Below are 22,744 nucleotides of genomic sequence, written 5' to 3' on the forward strand. Positions count from 1 at the left end.
GCAGCATCTGATGCTGGCTGTCACCTTGACCCCGAGGATGCCAGTCACAGCTCCATTAACCGGGACCTAGGAAAATGAGTCATCCTTGGTCATGCACATTTCAAGTGGTGGCTGAATATTGAAGCCAGACTTGGGATCTGTTGTCTCCTCCAGCATGGTAGAAGATGCCTGAAAAGTAGGGGCTAGATCCCATCCCCTGCCCCACTGGGAAGGCAAGGTGGTGGCGTGGGGTGGGGCCTCAGGCTTGGGGCCATGGGACAAAGCCCAAGCCACCCTTCCATCTCCCTCCTCCTGAGACAGGGGCAGCAGGGCACACTAGTGTCCAGGAGCAGCCTTCTGCATGCTTATGAGGCCCCTTCACCCTCCACCCTCCAAAACTGGCAGACCCCACCTTCTTGGTGTGACCCCAGAGCTCTGAGCACAGCCCGTTCCTTCCGCCTGCCTGCCCCCCACCCAGACCCACCCCAATCTTATCCTCCACTGCTTTTCAGAGGAGTCTGGCCAACAAAAATTCTCTTGTTTGTTTGTCTGCCTGCTGCTCCCAGTCTCTGCCTCTCCCAGTCTCTCAGCTTCTGTTTCTTTCTTGAATTTTCTCTCAGTCTCTGAGGTCTCAAAATCACGAGGCTTCGACCCCTGTGGACCAGATGTCCAGCTAGTGGCCTTTCTCCAGCCCCGACAAGATGGCACAGAACTACAAACCCCAGCATGCACTCTGGCCTGAAGTGCTTTGAGAGCACTGGTACGCCCCACCTGCATTCTGGGAACTGTAGTTTCCCTAGCCCCACATGCTCTCACCAAGGCATCGAGCTCTTCCCTGGCCGGCTGACCCTGCCTCGGCCCTAGTCTCTCTGCTGACCTGCAGCCCTGGGAAGCATGCGTCACTGAATGACAGGGTGGGGGTGGAGGCCCTGGATGGCAACTTCCTGCTCTTTTGTGTCCCCCACTTGAGTCATGGGGGTGTGGGGGTTCCAGGAAATTGGGGCTGGGAGGGGAAGGGATACCCTAATGTCAGACTCAAGGACAAAAAGTCACTGCATCCTTGCTGGGCCTCTATCCCCAAGAACCCAAAAGAACTCAGAGGTAGGGATCCAGGAGCTCTTGTATGTATAGGGGGAGGTGCAGGAGAGAACCTGCGTGGCCCTAGAGGTCCCTGTGGTCACTGAGAGTGTGGGATGCCATGCCATGCCCTGCTGCAGAGAGGGTGCCCACCTTCTGCCCGACCCTTCAGGGAAAGGTTCACAGGGGTGAGGCCAAAGGCCCTTCTGTCTGGTGCCACATCACAGAAGGGCGTTTATGACCCCCTGGTGGCTCTACCCTGCCACTCCCCCATGCCCCAGCCCCCACGCTGCAGCCCCAGGGCTCTGCTGGACACCTGGGTCCCACTTATCAGCCTCAGTCCTCACAGCGGAACCCAGGCGTCCGGCCCCCCACCCTCCAGGCCGGCGGGCGTGGAGCTGAGGCTTTAGAGCCTCCCAGCCGGGCTTGTTCCTGTCCCATTGTGTATGGGACAGGGGCGGGGCGAGGGCCAGCCCTGGAGAGCCCCCTCCCACTGCCCCCTCCTCTCAGTCCCCTCCCTCTTCCTAAGGAAAAGGCCAGGGCTCTGCTGGAGCAGGCAGCAGAGTGGACGCACAGTGACATGGGCAACTTGAAGAGCGTGGCCCAGGAACCTGGGCCACCCTGTGGCCTGGGGCTGGGGCTGGGCCTTGGGCTGTGCGGCAAGCAGGGCCCAGCCACCTCAGCCCCTGAGCCCAGCCGGGCCCCGGCATCCCTACCCCCGCCAGCACCAGAACACAGGTAAGGGCCAGGCAGCTAGGAGTAGGTGGGCACAAGGGTGGTGTCAAGGCCTGAAGCCTGGGGCTGGGAAGGTCTGGAACCTGTAGCCCAGCCAGGAGGGCCAGGTCACAAATGCAAAAGGGCTATCGGTGTGCACAGAACAGGACAGTCTGGGAGGCTCAGAAAGGAGACCAGGATCAGAGTCGGCAGGTGAAAGCTGGGAGTAAGGTTGCCAGCTATAGAATCCGGCCAGGGTTTGAATGCTGCTCTGCTGCCAAGAGCTGTTTGAGCAAGTTACTTAACCTCTCGGAACCTCCATTTATGTAGAACGGAGATACGGCAATACTTACTCCGTGGGGTAGTAAGTTTCTAGCTCACAGCAAGCATTCAACCACAGCGATGATTATTTAGCTGGAGAAGAAAGGAGCTGACAGCAGTGGTTACAGGAGAGTGAGAAGGTGGGGTCTCCCAGAAGAGGGAGAGAGTTGGGCAGGAGACTCAGGCCCTTGGGGTAAGGGGACTGAGAAGACAGAGCCACCAGGCCTTTTTCCCCTGCTCCAGCCCCCTCTCCTAGTGGCTGTCACCCGAAAACTGGACCATGCAGTTCCCAGAAGAGTCCTCCCTGGGGCAGAGGTCCCAGTAGAGAGGAAGGACCCAGAGGCCTGGTGGGGTGCCAGGCCAGGGGAGCAGGCTGGGGCTGCAGGCAGCTATTCGGGGAAGGCTGAGGGCTGGGGCCCTGCTGCTCAGGCGCACCCTTGGCCTGAGTCCCTCCCTTCCTCCCTGCCGCTGGTGGCTCTGGGAGGAAGTGATAAGGCCTGCGAGGCTTCCCTTCACACAAGGGGCTACTGTCAGGAGGGGGTGTGAGTGTGGAGGGAAATCAGGGCTGAGGAATCCCTGCAGGGCTTCCCTCTACTCAAGCACCAGGCTCTGTCCCCCTCAGGGTAGGGCTTATAGCAACTTTGCGGGGATTGGACACCCCATCTCCAGAAGAGGTGAAGCAGGTGCTGCAGGTGGGGTACAAACTCAGCCTCTGGGCAGGGACTCAGGAGCTCAGCACCAGCAGCCCTTGTGGCCCAGGACCCTGGTCTATAAACAGAGGCACAGCTCACGCCTACCTCCTAAGGCATGGGGGACGTCAGAAGGCATGCAGCAGGTGGGCCTTGAGATCGCCAGTGCTGTAACAGTGGCCTCCGGGTGACATCTGGGGAGGCTAAAAGGAAACAAACCCTTTCCTGATGACCCTATCCCTGGCTCCCAACAGCCCCCCGAGCTCCCCGCTAACCCAGCCCCCGGAGGGGCCCAAGTTCCCTCGTGTGAAGAACTGGGAGGTGGGGAGCATCGCCTATGACACCCTCAGCGCCCAGGCGCAGCAGGTGAGGCTGGCCTGCCGTGTCCCCATCCCCATCGTCTCCAGGGGAAAGGGTGGGTAAGGCCAGGCCTCAGATGGGGCTGGAGAGGGAAGCGCCACCCTTCTCTGAATTGGCCTCATGTTTCCAAAAAGAGGAGAGGACTGGGAAGAACCAGCGGAGTTGAGGGACATGCACGGGACTTGGGTGACCCTCAGCCTCCAGCCTTACTCCCACACCCTGGTTCAAGCTCTCCCCTGTCCCACCCCTGCACCCCTCCTCCCTCTCCCCATCCCACTCCTGCACCCCCTCCCTCTCCCCATCCCACCCGTGTACCCCTCCTCCCTCTCCCCTGTCCCACCCCTGCACCCCTCCTCCCTCTCCCCCATACCACGCCTGCATCCCTCCTCCCTCTCCCCATCCCACCCCTGCACCCCTCCTCCCTCTCCCCTGTCCCACCCCTGCACCCTTCCTCCCTCTCCCCATCCTATCTCTGTACCCCTCCTCCCTCTCCCCCATCCCACTCCTGCACCCCTCCTCCCTCTCCCCCATCCCAACCCTGCATCCCTCCTCCCTTTCCCCTGTTCCACCCATGCACCCTTCCTCCCTCTCCCCCATTCCTGTCCCACCCCTGCTCCCTGGCCTGGCCTGACCTTTGCACTCCCTCGACCCAGGATGGGCCCTGCACCCCAAGACGCTGCCTGGGCTCCCTGGTATTTCCACGGAAACTACAGGGCCGGCCCTCCCCTGGCCCCCCGGCCCCTGAGCAGCTGCTGAGTCAGGCCCGGGACTTCATCAACCAGTACTACAGCTCCATCAGGAGGTGATAGCTTCCCGGACGACACAGCCTCCCTTGTTCCACTGAGGCCCCAGAAACCCCACGAGGACCTTCCCTCGACCCACTCCCTTCCCAGGTCCCAACGCGGCCCACTCCCTTCCCAGATCCCAACGCGGCCCACTCCCTTCCCAGATCCCAAGGCGGCCCACTCCCTTCCCACATCCCAAGGTGGCCCACTCCCTTCCCAGATCCCAACGTGGCCCACTCCCTTCCCAGATCCCAAAGTGGTCCACTCCCTTCCCAGATCCCAACACCACATGGGCCCCTCCTGCCCTCCCCCAGCGCTCACACATAGCCTGGAGGAGGGCCTCCCTGTCCCACACAACTTCCTGCTTGTCCCTTTGCCACCCCTCTCCTCCCCAGGAGCGGCTCCCAGGCCCACGAACAGCGGCTTCAAGAGGTGGAAGCCGAGGTGGCAGCCACAGGCACCTACCAGCTTAGGGAGAGCGAGCTCGTGTTCGGGGCCAAGCAGGCCTGGCGCAACGCTCCCCGCTGTGTGGGCCGGATCCAGTGGGGGAAGCTGCAGGTGAGGCCAGCGAGCGAGAGAGCCAGGCACTACTAAAAGGGGAGCGGGGTGGCGGGGCAGTTCCTGAGGCTTCCCAGGGACCAGGAGGTCCCAAACAGTGGGGGAGATCCTTGCCTGTTCCCTTAGAGACGGGAAAGGTAGGGGGACCGCCCCACCCTCAGCACCCAGGGGAACCTCAACCCAGTAGTGAAGACCTGGTTATTAGGCCCTATGGTAGTGCCTTGGCTGGAGGAGGCGAAAGAAGTCTAGACCTGCTGCAGGGGTGAGGACAGCTGAGCGGAGCTTCCTTGGGCGGTTCTGTCAGTAGCAGGAGCAGCCTCCTGGAAAGCCCTGGCTGCTGCTTCTCCCCCAAGGGAGAAGGCTTCTCCTGCTAGGCCAGTCCAGTGCAGCCCCTCACCCACACCCGCTGCTCCCCCAGTTCCCCTGCCTCGACGTGCACCCTCCCTCACACCCCAGCCCACAGACTCGGGGCTAGCCTTGGTTACTGGAACAGCCTGTGACCACAGCACTGAGAGAAGCAAGCTGCCCCATGGGGGACTTGGTCCCATGGCCTTGGCCTCCTTCACCATCACTGGCCGCCAAAGAGTTTGAAATAAAGCCACGTGCCCAGTGAATCCCAAAGGAGCCTCAAATAAAATAAAAACAATCCTATCTGACACTTGCCTGACACTCTAAGTTGTTCAAAGCTTTAATTCAACTTTGATCCATCTGAGCTGCCATAGTGGACCCCACTCAGAGCTGCGTCCCTCCCTTGACCCCAGGCTGGTCCCTGCCACTCCCCTGCCCCTGTCACTGGCACATGTTTCCTCCTCCTCAGGCAAGAGTGGGACCTCCCAGCCTCCTCCTGGGGCCTCCACTCAGCCAGCCAAGACAGCTCCTCCAAGCCCTAGAATGTCAGGATGAGCAGGGTCCTAGGAGGCCCCTGGTGCAGCCTTCCCTTCCTACCATCCATGTGCTCAAATAAAATCAGATGGCTGGCTGGGGTCACCCGTCATTTCTTGAGTGCCATGGATCATGGGGGATTTGCTGCCCACACTCTTAGGTGGCCTCTTAGACATCTGTTAGTGCCTAACCCAAGCATCAGTTTGACAGAGGCTGAGTCCCTCCTCTGTACTGGGTACCAAGTCAGCTTCTGTAGGGATGGGGAGACACCTGGCCCAGGGAGATGAGGAGCAGCCCGGATGGTGCCACTTATGTCCGAGAGGAGGGCAGGAAGGGATCAGTGTGGATGCCAATGGTCAGGAGGGCGCCATGGGGTGAACCATGGCCCCTGCCTCCTCATCAGCAGCTCCTCTGGGGCTGATACTCAAGATCCCGTCTCTCTCCTCACCCTCCTCTCTCGCTGCCTCGGCTGGCTCAGGTGTTCGATGCCCGGGACTGCAGGTCGGCACAGGAAATGTTCACCTACATCTGCAACCACATCAAATACGCCACCAACCGGGGCAACCTTCGGTGAGTGCTCCCCACCACACCAGGCCCCAGCCTTCTCCCCCGAGGCAGGGAAGGCAGGGCTCTGACCAGCTCTTTCCCCATGCATGCCAGCTCGGCCATCACAGTGTTCCCGCAGCGCTGCCCTGGCCGAGGAGACTTCCGAATCTGGAACAGCCAGCTGGTGCGCTATGCGGGCTACCGGCAGCAGGACGGCTCTGTGCGGGGGGACCCAGCCAACGTCGAGATCACCGAGGTGGGCACCGAGAACCACCAACAAGGGTATCTCCAAGGTGGAGAAGGAGGAAACCAGTGGGAGAAGGCTCTGGGGATCCAGGCAGGAAGAGGGGAGCCTCGGTGAGATAAAGGATGAAAAACGCCAAAGGAGGAGTGCCTGGGTGGTCACGGAGACCCAGTCAATGAGGGGTCCTGGAGTTGAAGGCAGGAGACAGTGGACAGAGGGGTCCCTGAGGAAGGCATGAGGCTCAGCCCCCAGGCCCCCCTCTGGCCCGCTCCCCACAGCTCTGCATTCAGCATGGCTGGACCCCAGGAAACGGTCGCTTTGACGTGCTGCCCCTGCTGCTGCAGGCCCCGGATGAGCCCCCAGAACTCTTCCTTCTGCCCCCTGAGCTGGTCCTTGAGGTGCCCCTGGAGCACCCTACGTGAGCACCAAAGGGATTGACTGGGTGGGATGGAGGGGGCCATCCCTGAGCCTCTCGAGGAGGGCCTGCAAGGGGTGCTGATCCCATACCCCAACACCCCCAGGCTGGAGTGGTTTGCAGCCCTGGGCCTGCGCTGGTACGCCCTCCCAGCAGTGTCCAACATGCTGCTGGAAATTGGGGGCCTGGAGTTCCCCGCAGCCCCCTTCAGTGGCTGGTACATGAGCACTGAGATCGGCACGAGGAACCTGTGTGACCCTCACCGCTACAACATCCTGGAGGTGAGGCGTGGGGTGGGGCTCAGGCACCGAATGTCCCTGCCCCAGGCAGGAGTCTGGCTCTCACTCCATCCCCAAAATGCCAGCCATGGGGACAATCAGAGCAGGTCCAGGGCTGCCTCCTAAATAGGAACTGAGGACGAGCTCTGGAACCACTGAGGCAAAGGGGTGGGGGGATGGGAGGGTGTGTGTGGGGGGGTGTGAGTGGGTGAGTGTGAGTGTGTGGGTTTGTGGGGGTGGGTGGGTGTGGGTTTGTGGGTGTTTGTAGGGGGTGAGAGTATGTGGGTTTGTAGGGGTAGGTGAATGTGGGTTTGTGGGGGTGCGTAGGGGGTGAGAGTGTGTGGGTTTGCAGGGGTAGGTGAGTGTGGGTTTGTGGGGTTGTATGGGGGTGAGTGTGAATGTGTGGATTTGTAGGGGTAGGTGAGTGTGGGTTTGTGGGTGTGTGTAGGGTGCTTGAGTGCATGGGTTTGTTGGGGTAGGTGAGTGTGAATGTGTGGGTTTGCAGGGGTAGGTGAGTGTGGGTTTGTGGGGTTGTATAGGGGGTGAGTGTGAATGTGTGGGTTTGTAGGGGTGAGTGTGGGTTTGGGGGGGTGTGTAGGGGGTGAGTGTGAGTGTGTGGGTTTGTAGGGATAGGTGAGTGTGGGTTTGTGGGGGTGTGTAGGGGGTGAGTGTGAGTGTGTGGGTTTGTAGGGGTAGGTGAGTGTGGGTTTGTGGGGGTGCATAGGGGGTGAGAGTGTGTGGGTTTGCAGGGGTAGGTGAGTGTGGGTTGTGGGGGTGTGTAGGGGTGAGTGTGTGTGGGTTTGTAGGGGTAGGTGAGCATCAGTGTGTGGGGGTGTGTAGGGGGTGAGTGTGAGAGTGTGGGTGTGAGTGTGGGTGTGTGTAGGCAGTGAGTGTGAAATTGTGGGTTTGTGGGAGTGGGCGGGTGTCAGTGTGTGGGTTTGTGGGTGGGTGTGAGTGTGAGTAGGTGGGTGAGGGGGGCATGGGCGTAGGTGTGAACATGTAGTTGTTCTTCCAGGTATAGGACCCATAGCTCTAGAGCTTTCATCAGATTCTCAAAGGGGACCTTGACTCGGAAAAGGTTAAGACCCATTTTATAGATGAGAAATTAAAGCCCGGGGCTGAGTGACTGGCCCAAGATCCCTCTCTGCTCTGAGGCGCCTTTGCAGGCAAAAACCTGAACCAGTCCACCCGACAGCCAGGCCTCCCAGTGGACGCCACCCACCTCACTCCTCCCAGCCATGCGTGGGAAACAGCTAGTCTCCCCACCCCACCCCCATCATCTCTGTCCCCACCAACACCACACACCCTCCTGCCCCAGGACGTGGCTGTCTGCATGGACCTGGATACCCGGACAACTTCGTCCCTATGGAAAGACAAGGCAGCGGTGGAAATCAACGTGGCCGTGCTGCACAGTTACCAGGTGCATAGGCCCAGACTGGCCAGGAAGGCAAAGGGTTTTCGTACAGGGGCAGCAGGGGCGGGGGTTGGAGGAGAGGGAGCCATTTAGAAACTGGGGCAGGATTTGGACAGGCAGAAGAAGTTCCATAGTCCCAGTGCCATGGCACACACTGGCCTGCGGTTCGGGGACAGGGCAGGTACTATTCCAGGTGCTGTCATCTGGCGGCTTACTGTGTGCTAGGGACCTTGCTGTTTACAGCATGCCCAGTCATATTGATTCTCAGGGCATATTGGGTATTTTAGTTTGTGGGGATCCACTGGATCCTGGAAACGAATACTAGGATGGAGGGCACACCAGGAGTCATAGTTTGAGGAAACCGGGGCCTGCAGAGAATTTCTGTGGGCTCTTTGGTTTGGGGGCCAGGCATACAGATGCTGGAGATTAGAGCTGTTGTTTCATGTTGAACTTGGAGCATGACCATGCATGATGCAGTTTGGGGTGAGGGCGACATTGTGGTTTGAGGGGACACAGGGTGTGTTAGATACGGGGTAACCTAGGCACATGTGGTTTTGGGTGACAGGAGTGGTGGAAGGAGAATGGGCGAGGTCTGTGGGTCTGGTCTGAGCCTCTCCCCCCTCTCTCCCTTCCAGCTGGCCAAAGTCACCATTGTGGACCACCACGCCGCCACAGCCTCCTTCATGAAGCACCTGGAGAATGAGCAGAAGGCCAGGGGGGGCTGCCCTGCAGACTGGGCCTGGATCGTGCCCCCCATCTCGGGCAGCCTCACTCCTGTCTTCCATCAGGAGATGGTCAACTATTTCCTGTCACCAGCCTTCCGCTACCAGGTGCCCACCGTAACTGGCTCTGCCAGCCTGGGCCCAGCTCTAATTCTACGCAGCCCCTGGGGACCTCTAACCTTTCCTTTTCTTTACCTCCCCTCCCAACCCCATCACCTCTCTGCAGCCAGACCCCTGGAAGGGGAGTGCGGCCAAGGGCACCGGCATCACCAGGAAGAAGACCTTTAAAGAAGTGGCCAAGTGGGTACCCAGGAGCACTGCCCTCCCCCATGCACCCTGGGGGACCCTGCCCCCAGCAGTGTTCTGGGCCCACCACTCAGTACCCCAAAACCCTGTTGTGAGGGGAGTGGACCCTTGCCTGGGGAGGCCCTGCCTCTGTGCACCTGGGACACCCTCACGCCTCCCTCTCCCGCAGTGCCGTGAAGATCTCTGCCTCGCTCATGGGCACCGTGATGGCGAAGCGAGTGAAGGCGACAATCCTGTATGGCTCCGAGACCGGCCGGGCCCAGAGCTACGCACAGCAGCTGGGGAGACTTTTCCGGAAGGCTTTTGATCCCCGGGTAGGGCTGAGCTCAGGGGAGCAGGGAGCTAGAAAGAGGGGGCTCTATCAGTATCTTCAGGGGTGCCCTGGAGGACAGGAAGTGTTAAAAGTCAGGACTCACAGGTGTGACTTGGCACCCGGAACCACAGGTCTTTAGAGATCAAATTGGGGCCTGAATCTTGCACTGCCAGGGAGGCCAGAGCGAGGAGGACAGGGCCTCCGGGGGTCACAGAACCCAGGATATCTGTCTTCCCACCCACAGGTCCTGTGTATGGATGAGTATGACGTGGTGTCCCTCGAACACGAGACGCTGGTGCTGGTGGTAACCAGCACATTCGGGAATGGGGATCCCCCGGAGAATGGAGAGGTGAGAGCTTCCAGGAAAGGGGCTGCTGGGAATGAGGAGAGACTCAGAATTGGAGTGACTGGGCAGGAACCTCTGCCCAACACACACACACATACATGCACACACACACCAGGATGGAAAGGGAGATGACGCTAAGAGACCGCTGGAGCCTGAAACCCCACACAAGCCACACTCCTAGCCCACCCACATGGCTGCCCGCCTACAAGCACATCTGCTGAACTGCGTCCCCCAGTCATTTCCATTATCAGTGCAAGTTTTTAATACAAGGAAGGCATGTCCTGGCTGACCAAGAGGTTAGACTGTGCTCAGGCACTAACAAGAAAAATAGGGATATGTCACTGAGGGCGGCTTCTAGGATGTGGGTAATGTTTCTTAATGGGACGCCGGCTACACAGGTGTGTTCAGTTTGTAAAAATCCATAGAGCTGTACATTTACAACACGCACAACACTATTCCAGCATTCTCTTTTCTTTTCTTTGTTTTATTTATTTTGAGAATCTATTTATGTTGCCCAGGCTGGCCTTGAACTCCTAGCCTCAAGAGATCCTCCTGCCACAGGTTCCTTTTTTAAAAGAAGAAATAGAGAGCTGTTTCGATGCCAACATAGATTAAATAACTTCACTTTTTAAAAAGAAACACAAAGCTAGAGTGCCGTCATTGAATGCCTTCTCTTGCAAGCGTAGGTGTCTCTGAGCTGCCCCAGGCTAGGTTCATTTCTGGGTCTTACCTGCTCCAGCTTATAGGTGTTAAAGCCCTTATTAGCACTAAGTACCTCCTCAGTACTCTTTTTTTTTCCTTTGAGACAGGGTCTCACTTTGTGGCCCAGGCTGGAGCGCAGTAGTACGATCATGGCTCACTGCAGCCTCAACCTCCCAGACTCAAGCAATCCTGCCACTTCAGCCTCCCAAGTAGCTGGGACCACAGCCACATGCCATGATGCCTAGCTAATTTTTGTATTTTTTGTAGAGATGGGGTTTCGCCATGTTGCCCAGGCTGGTCTCTAACTCCTGGGTTCAAGCAATCCACCTGCCTCGGCCTCCCAAAGTACTGGGATTACAGACGTGAGCCACTGCACCAGGCCCTCAGTATCGTAAGCAAGCTTGAATCTGGTGAAAGCCTTTTTGCTGCCTTAGTGTCCATTTCAGCCCCCATTCTGACCTACCTTTTAAAGAAAAATAGCACCAGCCATTGACTTTTTTTTAGCATAAAGGTGTATAGACACCCATATAAGCTACAGCCTTCACAAGGCATAGCACATTTTCATCACCCTGGAAAGTTCCCTCATCAGTTCCTCACGTGAATCCCTTTCCAGTCTGTCTCTCTGTCAGAAGTGTCTGTCACCACAGATTAGTTTCACCTGCTCTAGAACAGCAGCGAGATGGAAGCACGCAGTGTTATGGCATCTCCTGCTGAGTCTGTTTTTGAGGCCCACCCGTGTTGTTGCATGACTCAGTATTTCACTCATTCTGCTGCCGAGTGCCGTTCATTGTGTGAATATCCCCAGTTTGTTTATCCGTTCTCCTGTTGGTGACACTTGGGCTGTTTCCAGGTCGGGGCTATTATGAATAAAGCTGTTATGAACATTCTTGTACCCGGCTTTTGTGGGCTTATGTTTTTATTTCTCTTGGATAAATACCTAGGAGTAGAATTGGTAGGTCATAGGGTAGATGCATGTTGAATCTCTTTTTTAAAAAATAAAACTGCCAGGCCAGGCGCGGTGGCTCACGCCTGTAATCCCAGCACTTTGGGAGGCCCAGGTGGGCAGATCACTTGAGGTCAGAAGCTCAAGACCAGCCTGGCCAACATGGCAAAACCCTATCTCTACTAAAAATACAAAAATTAGCTGGGCGTGGTGGTGCACACCTGTAATCCCAGCTACTCAGGAGGCTGAGGCAGGAGAATTGCTTGAACCTGGGAGGTGGAGGTTGCAGTGAGCTGAGATCACGCCACTGCACTCCAGTGTGGGGGTGACAGAGCAAGAATTCTACTCAAAATAAAATACAAATAAATAAAACAAATCTGTCGGCCGGGCGCGGTGGCTCAAGCCTGTAATCCCAGCACTTTGGGAGGCCGAGACGGGCAGATCACGAGGTCAGGAGATCGAGATCATCCTGGCTAACACGGTGAAACCCCGTCTCTACTAAAAAAATACGAAAAACCAGCCGGGCGAGGTGGCAGGCGCCTGTAGTCCCAGCTACTCGGGAGGCTGAGGCAGGAGAATGGTGTGAACCCGGGAGGCGGAGCTTGCAGTGAGCTGAGATCCAGCCACTGCACTCCAGCCTGGGCGACAGAGCGAGACTCCGTCTCAAAAAATAAATTAATTGGCCGGGCGCGGTGGCTCACGCCTGTAATCCCAGCACTTTGGGAGGCCGAGGCGGGCGGATCACGAGGTCAGGAGATCGAGACCATCCTGGCTAACACGGTGAAACACCGTCTCTACTAAAAACTACAAAAAACTAGCCGGGCGAGGTGGCGGTGCCTGTAGTCCCAGCTACTCGGGAGGCTGAGGCAGGAGAATGGCGTGAACCCGGGAGGCGGAGCTTGCAGTGAGCTGAGATCCGGCCACTGCGCTCCAGCCTGGGCGACAGAGCGAGACTCCGTCTCAAAAAAAAAAAAAAAAAAAAAAAATTTAAATTAATTAATTAATCAATTAAATTAAATAAAACTGTCAAACAGCAAAGCAAATTAAACTGCCCTTTAAGATCTGTGCAGTTCAATGTATGTAATTTTATGCCAAACTTTTAACAAATCTAGGAATACAGCTCACAGAAAATGGGGTATATTCACTAAAATATGAACAGGAATATTTATAGCAAATTTGTTTGTACTACCCCACACTGGAAACAATTCAAATGACCATCGACAAAAACGGATAAATTCTGGTATATTCAAGTGCCATATCGCACTAAGTGTGAACAAAAGACAACCACACACAACAATGCAGGTGAATCTCAAAGAAATGTGAAGAGAAAAAAAAAGCCAGACCAAAGAATACACACTGTACTACAGGATTCACTTTATATAAAGTTCAGAAACAGGCAGAACTAATCCATGGAGTAAGAAATTGGGAGAGGAGATAGTCACTGGGGTGGGGGTGGCAGTGACAGGAAGGAGGCACAAAGGTGGCTTCTAGGATGCGGGTAATGTTTCTTTTTTTTCTTCTCTTTTTCTTTTTTTTTTTTTTTTTGAGATGGCGTCTCATTCTGTTGCCCAGGCTGGAGTGCAATGGCGTGATCTCGGCTCACTGCAACTTCTGCCTCCCCGGTTCAAGTGATTCTCCTGCCTCAGCCTCCCGAGTAGTTGGGATTACAGGTGCCTGCCACCATGGCCAGCTAATTTTTGTATTTTTAGTAGAGACGGGGTTTCACCATGTTGGCCAGGCTAGTCTTGAATCCCTGACCTCAGGTGATCCACCCACCTCAGCCTCCCAAAGTGCTGAGATTACAGGCGTGAGTCACTGCACCCAGCCATGGATAATGTTTCTCGATGGGATGCCGGTTTCACAGGTGTGTTCAGTTTATGACAACCTTTAGAGCTGTACATTTACAACATGTGTGCACCTCTGGACTTGTGTTGCACGTTGACAAAACATTCAAAAATGAAATTCAAATCACGCTTGCTAACTCTGGCGAACCTGGGAACCAGCACCCAGAGGCATCTGCAGTTGAGCACCAGATGCCGTTCCTTCCAGCTTCCTTTCCCTGGGAGGTCCGCTTCACGCCGCTTCGTCATGGCATCACAAACAGGGCCATGGTCTTCTGAGGAGGGCAACCTGCACAATGTCTGCTAGTGACCAGGATACTGCCAAAGGAACTGAGAGTTTGTCCACCCATGAAATCCACTAAAACAGGAAAGATTTGCCCTAGCCATTGCTACCTGGGACTGAGGAAAGAGCCGTGCCCTCCCCTGCAGCTGCAGGATATCTGCCTGCCCCAACAAGTGGGGATTCAGCAACTCCACTTCTAAGGATTACTCAGCTGAAGCATTTAAAAGTGGGAGCGAGGCACAGGTACAAGGGCGTTTGAGGGCGCATTGTTCCCAGACCACCCAGCTGCCCTTCAGTCTCAGTGAAGTACAATGTAGCCACTAAAAAGAATGAGGTCATGTTTTGGGAAGTCCAGGCAGGAGGATTGCTTGAGCCCAGGAGTTCAAGGCCAGACTGAACAACACAGTGAGACTCCATCTCTTCAGAAAATTTAACAATTAACCAGGAGTGGTGTCACAAACCTATAGATCTAGCTACTAGGAAGGCAGAAAAATCCCTTAAGCCCAGGAATTCGAGGTTACAGTGAAATATGATCGAGCCACTGCCTCTCAACCTGGGCAACACAGCAAGACCCATATCTAAAAACAATACTACTTAATTAGGTCAATATTGTTGTATTGGCCTGGAGGGATGCCTGCAATAAATTATTGATTAAAGTCCGGGCACGGTGGCTCACACCTGTAATCCCAGCACTTTGGAAGGTCGAGGCAGGCGGATCACAAGGTCAGGAGATCGAGACCATCCTGGCTAACACAGTGAAACCCGTCTCTACTAAAAATACAAAAAAATTAGCCGGGTGCGGTGGTGGGCGCCTGTAGTCCCAGCTACTCGGGAGGCTGAGGCAGGAGAATGGTGTGAACCCAGGAGGCAGAGGTTGCAGTGAGATCGTGCCACTGTACTCCAGCCTGGGTAACAAAGCAAGACTCCATCTTAAAAAAAAAAAAAAAATTATTGATTAAAAACAAGGAAGTATAGTATGGTACCACTTTTATTTTTAAAAAATACTATAAATATGCACATAAGTTCAAGGAAAAAGGGCTGGAAGGTTAACATCTGTCAATGGTGCATATGCCTGGAGGGAGGATGGGGTGGTCTTTATTACTTTTCACATTTCTGTAATGTCATTTTTCAAAAACATCAGATCACTTTTGAAATTTTCAAAACAAACAAAAATTAAAAGTTATGAATCAATAATAATGAGGGTCAGCTGGTACAGTGTTAAACTTCTGTGTTGTTTGAAATGAAACAAAACTAACCCTGATGCAAACGCTCCCCTCGCCAGAGCTTTGCAGCTGCCCTGATGGAGATGTCCGGTCCCTACAACAGCTCCCCTCGGCCGGAACAGCACAAGTGAGTTGGCTGAGAGTTTGAGGGGCTGGGGGAGCTGAGGCATTTGGAGACACAAACAGAAAGCGGGTCTGAAAAGCCCTCCCTCTGTGCCTCGACTCGTTTTCCCACCAAAAGCCAGGGCTCTCGGATGCCTTCCCTTCCAGGCTAGAACGGCAGTCCAGACCTGCCTGCTTCTGAGAGCCGAGACAGTCCTGAGGTCTTCAGAGATGGGGGTGTGGTGTGGCAGGGCCCCAGGCTCAGAAGCCCCTGGGATGCTGGCCCTCAGCCCCTCCCAAGGGCAGGGCCTTTCCTGTCCCAGAGGCGGAGACCCTGAGGCTGTCCCTGGGGCTGCACCTGGGCCTGGGATGTATCTCCAGGGCCCTGTGACAACCTCGTCTTTGTCCTCTCTTGCCAGGAGTTATAAGATCCGCTTCAACAGCATCTCCTGCTCAGACCCACTGGTGTCCTCTTGGCGGCGGAAGAGGAAGGAGTCCAGTAACACAGACAGTGCAGGGGCCCTGGGCACACTCAGGTCGGGGCCTCACCAAGAGGGGTGCAATGGGTGGGCAAGCTGCCTGGGCAAACGTGGGCTGCAAAAGGAGCTCCAGTGACAACCCCTGCACCCCAGGTTCTGTGTGTTCGGGCTGGGCTCCCGGGCCTACCCCCACTTCTGCGCCTTTGCTCGTGCGGTGGACACGCGGCTGGAGGAACTGGGCGGGGAGCGGCTGCTGCAGCTGGGCCAGGGCGACGAGCTGTGTGGCCAGGAGGAGGCCTTCCGCGGCTGGGCCCAGGCTGCCTTCCAGGTGAGCCCAGCCCAGCCCCTGCTCTGACTCCTCCTACCTGGGATGCCTCCTCCAGCCTCACTCTGTCCTGATTCTGTCTGGTTCTTTGGTCCCTTCCTGTTCCTCCCAAAATCCACCCTCATCTCTCCATGGCATAGCCAGCTTTTCTGGGTCAGAGGCAGAGGATGATGTGGCCCTGCCGACCACAGAGGGTGCCTAGCCCAGGCAGAAGTGCATCCGAAAGCGAGCAGGCAGGGCCCTGGCAGGAGGGAGCTTCAGCTAGGCACAGGCTGGGCCTCATGAGTGGGTGCACAAAGGGAGGGGGTGCAGGGCAGGCCACCCTACCCAGGATGGGCAGGATGGAGGGAGAAGGAAGGGACGGAGAGAAGGTCAGACAGAGGCAAAGGCTGAAGCTGAGGCCAGCACAGAAGCCACAGGAAGTCAGAGGCCAGACAGCCTGGGGCGGTGCCTGCACCACAGAACTGGTCCGGGGCCAGGCAAGCAAGCTCAAGGAGAGGTGGGTCCCTGGGAGCCATGGCTTTTTAAGCCTGGACTTCCTCAGGGGCAGCACTGCCCGTCTGGGGATCATGTCTGCAGTTGACAGGGGCTCGGTCTCCCCAGTGCCACACTGTTCAGGGCAGTGCTGCTCCCCCGGGGCCCAGGCTGGAGCTCAGCAGATTTGCCTTGACTGGAGGAGGAGGGCATCCTAGGAGGAGGGGGAGAGGAAGGGCTACCTCAGGAACGGGGGGGAGGTCAGGCTGCAGAAACACATAGGCCCCGATTGGGAAGAAGGGAACGGAAAATAAGACTTAAAGAATTTAAAAAGAGCCATTGGAGCGGGACGAGACCACATCATAAGGTTTTGGGAATAGGACTTTAGAGGTGTAGGATCCATTACAGCATCACTGAACCAGAAGCAGGAAGGCTGAGCTAAGCAGAGCACCAACAGTGGAGATAGGAAGGAAGGGAGGGAGGGAGGGGGCCGAGGAAGGAAGGCAGAGATATAAGACTTCACACGCACCACAAAAGAAAGATTAACGGGACTTGGTGATATGAGGCTCAGCCAATCACAGGTGAGCCCTGGATTTCAAGCCTGGGAATGGCCCAGCAGTTTTCCAGCTGTGTGTGTGCCTGACAGGATCCACACCCCCGCAGGGGTCTGCCCCGTGGGATCCCCTCTGCCGCCCGAATTGTGCGTCCCTTCCCAGGAGCACTCACTATCTGCACGCACAGGCGTTCTTCACCAGAACACAATGAGGTGTAAAGATGGGGAAACTGAGGCATGTCACTCTAAGTACGGGAGTCGGAATTTGAATGCAGGTCTGAACACACAGATGCCTTCACAGAGCTACTGTGTGCCAAGCACTGTGCTTCTCGGGTCACGGGATTAACACTCACCAGATAAGGAACGATGCACCATTCAGGACGTGCAGAGGAGGAGCCAGCTGGGTCCCTGGGCCCAGCGGCGAATCCATGAAATGGGCTGGCGGAAAAGGTGCTGTCGTTGGCGCCGGCCTCAGCCACTGGGGCTGCCAACCCCCCAGGAGCAAGACGCAGTGAAGCCGCCCAGGCTCCTCACTACGTCGCCCCCTGGTGGCGGGAGGTCCTCAGCCCTCACCGGCCTATCCCGCAGGCCGCCTGTGAGACCTTCTGTGTGGGAGAGGATGCCAAGGCTGCTGCCCGAGACATCTTCAGCCCCAAAAGGAGTTGGAAGCGCCAGAGGTACCGGCTGACCGCCCAGGCCGAGGGCCTGCAGTTGCTGCCAGGTGGGCCCTGGCCTCACCCTCACCCGGCTGGTTCTCAGCGGACCCCATACCCCGGGACTAAAGCACTCAGGGGCCAGGCCCTGCTCCCTGGTTCAGGCTGCCTCGTTTGCCCCTCCCCGCCACCAGGTCTGATCCACGTGCACAGGCGGAAGATGTTCCAGGCTACAATTCTCTCAGTGGAAAACCTGCAAAGCAGCAAGTCCACGTGAGGACGACGGCTTTACCGCCCCCCAACCCCTGTCCTGCACACCCCGACCCTGGACCCTCCTCCTCCCACATTCTCCCACCCCCACCCCTCTCTGACTCCCCATAAGTGCCCCTCTCCCCACCCCCAGGAGGGCCACCATCCTGGTGCGCCTGGACACTGGAGGCCAGGAGGGGCTGCAGTACCAGCCGGGGGATCACATAGGTGTCTGCCCACCCAACCGGCCCGGCCTTGTGGAGGCGCTGCTGAGCCGCGTGGAGGACCCGCCAGCGCCCACCGAGCCCGTGGCAGTAGAGCAACTGGAGAAGGGCAGCCCTGGTGAGGGGCAGCCTGGGATGCAACAGGGCACACCAGCCCCATGCCCAGCCCCACCCCCAACCCCAGGCCTCCAGGAGCTCAGGCCCTGGGGGATGGCCACCTCCTCCACAGCTCAGCAGGCGGGCTCAGAGCTGGCTGTGCTGCTCACTGCCCGGCTGGCCTTGTTGCTGGACCATCCCCACACCCTCAAATGCACCCCCACCAAAAGGCTGTCCCTTCCCTCGGGGCTCCTCTCCAAAGCTCCCCTGGCAATCTAGCTTGCTCTGGAGCTGGAATGGGGCTATTTGCTGCCACATCAATGCCTGGGCTTTATTTAAAATAAGGGGGTGGAGTCAGAGGCAGAGGAGCCCAGACCAATCCAGTCCAGCCAGAGGCCCCCACACAACACACTGAGGCTACCCAGACAGGCCCACCCCGCTGCTCAAGAGCAGGCTCTCTAACAGTCACCCAAACACATCAGCCAGGTACTACAGTTCTGCTGGGCCCTGTCCTCAGAGGTCGCTGTGCACCATCCCCAGGTGGCCCTCCCCCCGGCTGGGTGCGGGACCCCCGGCTGCCCCCATGCACGCTGCGCCAGGCTCTCACCTTCTTCCTGGACATCACCTCCCCGCCCAGCCCTCAGCTCTTGCGGCTGCTCAGCACCTTGGCAGAAGAGCCCAGGGAACAGCAGGAGCTGGAGGCCCTCAGTCAGGTTGGGGGCCACCCCAATAAGGCACAGGGGCTAGAGAGACGGGATGAACTGGGGGAGCCCCAGGGGCAGGAAACCTCCATGCAAGGTCCCCCCGGGACTTTCTTCTGGCTGACATGCACTGGTGCTTTAAGACCCAGCTCCCCAGGGAAGAATTCATGGCTGTATTCTCCAGGTCTTACAGAAAGCTCTATTGGCCTGAACTAAGGAGGGAGAAACCCTAAAGAGGCTCAGCAGGGGAGGGGACAAGAAGGGAGGTCACTAGGAAGGGCTATGGGGCCCCCAACCCACTGCATCCTGCCCTGCCAGGATCCCCGACGCTACGAGGAGTGGAAGTGGTTCCGCTGCCCCACGCTGCTGGAGGTGCTGGAGCAGTTCCCGTCGGTGGCACTGCCTGCCCCACTGCTCCTCACCCAGCTGCCTCTGCTCCAACCCCGGTACTACTCAGTCAGCTCAGCACCCAGCACCCACCCAGGAGAGATCCACCTCACTGTAGCTGTGCTGGCATACAGGACCCAGGGTGAGGCAACAAGCAGGAGCAGGCCTGGCCACAACGGGGGTGGGACTGGCCCCTCTCTGGTCCTTCACCGGCCTCTCCTTCCCACCCCCAGATGGGCTGGGCCCCCTGCACTATGGAGTCTGCTCCACGTGGCTAAGCCAACTCAAGCCCGGAGACCCTGTGCCCTGCTTCATCCGGGGGTAAGTGAGATGGAGGACTCGGGGGGGAGCTGCCCAGGGTCAGGGTGGCAGCTTTGGTGAGGAGTAAGGAGTGTCACTGGTGAGGGGTGTCACAGGAAACAGGAAGGAGCTCTGTAACATGTCAAGGATGTGGTGTCATTAGGTCACTTCAGAACTCTGGTTAAGCTTTGACTCTCTCATTCATTTGGACTCAGAGTCCTGCCCTGAAACTACAGCTCCCAGAGCCAGAGCTTGGATCAAACCGGCTGGCCCTGTGGCTTTCTGAAAGCTTCTGTATTCCTCTCTATGGCCCTGGGCTGTCTGATGTTGGGCAGCATGGCACCTGGGAACTACAGTCACTAAATCCTCACTCAATCCAGGGAGAACTACTAGTTAGGGTTAAGACCACCCTTGGCCTTAGTGTCACCAAGAACTCAAAGAAGGTGAAGTTTTTTGGTTTTTTTGTTTTTGAGATGGGAAGTCTCTTTATGTTTTTATGTTGCACAGGCTGCTCTGGAACTCCTGGGCTCAAGCAATCCTCCCACCTCGGCCTCCCAAAGTGCTGGGATTACAGACCTGAGCCACTGTGCCCAGCCCAGAGTTCTTTTAATAAACCCATCATGCTTCCTATGAGCCAGACACTGCTTTAAGGACTTCATGAATATCAACTTATTTATCAGGAGAGCCTGGTTCCTCCTCGCTCCACCCACCCTGCATGGTGAGAATGGGGGAGCAGGGATGGCAAAGGGGACCTGATGGAGTGTCTCTCCTGCCAGGGCTCCCTCCTTCCGGCTGCCACCTGATCCCAGCTTGCCCTGCATCCTGGTGGGCCCAGGCACTGGCATTGCCCCCTTCCGGGGATTCTGGCAGGAGCGGCTGCATGACATTGAGAGCAAAGGTGAGGCTGGCGACTAAAGGACTGACTGGAAGGAGTCACACAATCTAGGGACAGAGCGGTGGGGCTGGAAGGCAGGAAATAGATAGGAAAGAGAGAGCAGGAAACAGAGGCCACAAAGCTGAAAAGACGCTCCTGAGACCAAGGGGAGGGCAGGTACCGAAGGCAAGGGCTGGGCCCTGTGTGTCTGGCTTCCTGGTGCCTGGCACATAGTAGGTGTTGACTGGATTAAGGACAAAGGAAAATAGAATTTTCGAAGGGATTAGGGCTAAGACTCAAAGAAGAACTGCCCAAGGTGGATTCTTGACTGTGCCAGAGCTGACCAAGGTCTGTCCAAGACCTAAGGATGCTACAAGGTGTTCAAATTGAGCACAGGGTGCCCAGGGTAGTCTGTCAATCAAAAGAAGAGGGCTGTGACTGGGAGGAGAGTTAAAAGTGTGGGAGAATATGAAGTGGGAGCAGGGAAGGGGACTGCGATGTAACACAGTGCAAAGGGCATGGAATTCTGAGTCCCAAGCCGCACATTCTAGCGCAGCTCCACCAGGGGCCACCACCTCACTGGCGCTTCCCTTCCTTCTGTAAATCAGGGCTGTGCAGGGTCTCTGTGAAAGCATTCTGCACCCTCTTGGAGATGAAAGTAATAGCTTCAGCCCAAAACGCTGGGCTGACAGGCTGGGCGAGGGTGGCTAGTGGGGAGGTCCCACTAGCACTGTGCCTCGGAGAAGGGCCTTCCCAAGCGCGGGGTTGCTTGCAGGGCTGCAGCCCACTCCCATGACTTTGGTGTTTGGCTGCCGATGCTCCCAACTCGACCATCTCTACCGCGACGAGGTGCAGAACGCCCAGCAGCGCGGGGTGTTTGGCCGAGTCCTCACCGCCTTCTCCCGGGAACCTGACAACCCCAAGGTGTGAGACCCTGAGCGCGCAATGGTAACCTGAAGATAGGGAGAGAGGGGAGGACTCACGCTATCCAGCGGAGGGCACCAACCATGGCCCTCCGTGGCCTCCCACGACCACTCAGCCACCCCTGCACACTCTGGCCCACCCTCATGTACCGGCCCCTCTAGGCCCGCCTCCCCCCGCCCCGCCCCGCCCCGCCCCTTTGGCTCTGCCCTTCTTGACACCGCCCCAGGGCATGCAGGCCCCACCTGGCCCGCTCTGTAGACTTTCACGCCCAGGGCCAGCCAGCAGCCCCGGGCTGCGCCCCCGCGCCCACCCCCACCAGGGCCCGCCCTAACCCCGCCTTCCCGCAGACCTACGTGCAGGACATCCTGAGGACGGAGCTGGCTGCGGAGGTGCACCGCGTGCTGTGCCTCGAGCGGGGCCACATGTTTGTCTGCGGCGATGTCACCATGGCAACCAACGTCCTGCAGACCGTGCAGCGCATCCTGGCAACGGAGGGCGACATGGAGCTGGACGAGGCCGGCGACGTCATCGGCGTGCTGCGGGTGCGGAGGGACGGGCTGGGAGCGGAGCGGGCCTGAGGCGGGGAGCGGGCCTGAGGCGGGGACCAGGCCCCGGGCGTGCGGGGTTCCTGCCAAGGTATCCGACGGGTTCTGATCCACTGCGCTCTTTTACGCCAGGATCAGCAACGCTACCACGAAGACATTTTCGGGCTCACGCTGCGCACCCAGGAGGTGACAAGCCGCATACGCACCCAGAGCTTTTCCTTGCAGGAGCGGCAGCTACGGGGCGCAGTGCCCTGGGCGTTCGACCCGCCCGGCTCGGACACCAACACCAACGGCCCCTGAGAGCCCCCTGGCTTTCCCTTCCAGTTCCGGGAGAGCGGCTGCCCCACTCAGGTCCGCCCGACCAGGACCAGCCCCGCTCCTCCCCTCTTGAGATGGTGCCTTCCCACATCTGTCCAGAGGCTGCAAGGATTCAGCATTATTCCACCAGGAAGGAGCAAAACGCCTGTTTCCCTCTGTATGCCTGTTGCCTCTGGCCTGGGTCCGCCTAAATCTGGAAGGCCCCTCCCAGCAGCCGTACCCCAGGGCCTACTGCTACCCGCTTCCTGTTTCTTAGGCAAAGGTTAGATTCCCCTTACCTCTCTCAGGAGTATCTTACCTGTAAATTCTAATCTCTAAATCAAGTATTTATTATTGAAGATTTACTGTAAGAGACTGTGCCAGATGTTACGAGAACTACTAAAGTGCCTAACCCAGCCCATGTGGATTACAATTTTTTTTTTTTTAAAGGGAGTTTCACTCTGCCACCCAGGCTGGAGTGCAGTGACATTATCTCGGCTCACTGCAACCTCTGCCCCCAAGTTCAAGTGATTCTCCTGCCTCAGCCTCCCAAGTAGTTGGGATTACAGGTTCCTGCCACCGCGCCTGGCTAGTTTTTGTATTTTTAGTAGAGACAGGGT

The 22,744-nt window shown here is 57.3% G+C and overlaps 1 protein-coding gene across 5 annotated transcripts; it reads left to right on the forward strand.

Moving 5' to 3' along the window:
* The first annotated feature begins 1,614 nt into the window (after nt 1-1,614).
* Nucleotides 1,615-22,540, forward strand: NOS3 (nitric oxide synthase 3). 5 transcript variants are annotated; one of them, XR_010585925.2, is made up of 26 exons: nt 1,615-1,794; nt 3,035-3,146; nt 3,794-3,942; nt 4,321-4,483; nt 5,844-5,935; nt 6,026-6,167; nt 6,434-6,573; nt 6,677-6,851; nt 8,167-8,268; nt 8,898-9,092; nt 9,211-9,284; nt 9,460-9,604; nt 9,848-9,952; nt 15,001-15,068; nt 15,463-15,579; nt 15,676-15,850; nt 17,463-17,595; nt 17,722-17,800; nt 17,931-18,118; nt 18,579-18,809; nt 19,116-19,326; nt 19,418-19,505; nt 20,261-20,382; nt 21,134-21,282; nt 21,630-21,824; nt 21,960-22,540. XR_010585925.2 is itself a non-coding variant. In XM_005551166.5 (26 exons), exons 1-26 carry the CDS (start codon nt 1,637-1,639, stop codon nt 22,125-22,127), a joined length of 3,618 nt encoding a protein of 1,205 aa, XP_005551223.1. In that variant the 5' UTR covers nt 1,615-1,636; the 3' UTR covers nt 22,128-22,540. The 5 variants fall into 5 exon arrangements, 4 of the variants coding, with proteins under 4 accessions (XP_005551223.1, XP_065398865.1, XP_005551224.1 ...); XM_005551166.5 differs by having other exon boundaries at nt 18,637-18,809; XM_065542793.2 differs by lacking the exons at nt 15,001-15,068; nt 15,463-15,579; nt 15,676-15,850; ... (8 more) ...; nt 21,630-21,824; nt 21,960-22,540 and adding an exon at nt 13,143-13,362.
* The last annotated feature ends 204 nt before the right edge of the window (nt 22,541-22,744 follow it).

The sequence above is a fragment of the Macaca fascicularis genome, chromosome 3 (assembly GCF_037993035.2).
Source record: "Macaca fascicularis isolate 582-1 chromosome 3, T2T-MFA8v1.1".
NCBI classification, from domain to species: Eukaryota; Metazoa; Chordata; class Mammalia; order Primates; family Cercopithecidae; genus Macaca; species Macaca fascicularis.

What these genes read in the sequence shown, in the direction of transcription:
- NOS3 (XM_005551166.5), top strand. Translation starts at nt 1,637, where the DNA reads ATGGGCAACTTGAAGAGCGTGGCCCAGGAACCTGGGCCACCCTGTGGC. An exon ending in CCTCGGCCGGAACAGCACAA is followed by an intron (nt 15,069 to 15,462) that starts GTGAGTTGGCTG and finishes CTCTCTTGCCAG; the next exon opens with GAGTTATAAGATCCGCTTCA. An exon ending in ACGTCATCGGCGTGCTGCGG is followed by an intron (nt 21,825 to 21,959) that starts GTGCGGAGGGAC and finishes CTTTTACGCCAG; the next exon opens with GATCAGCAACGCTACCACGA.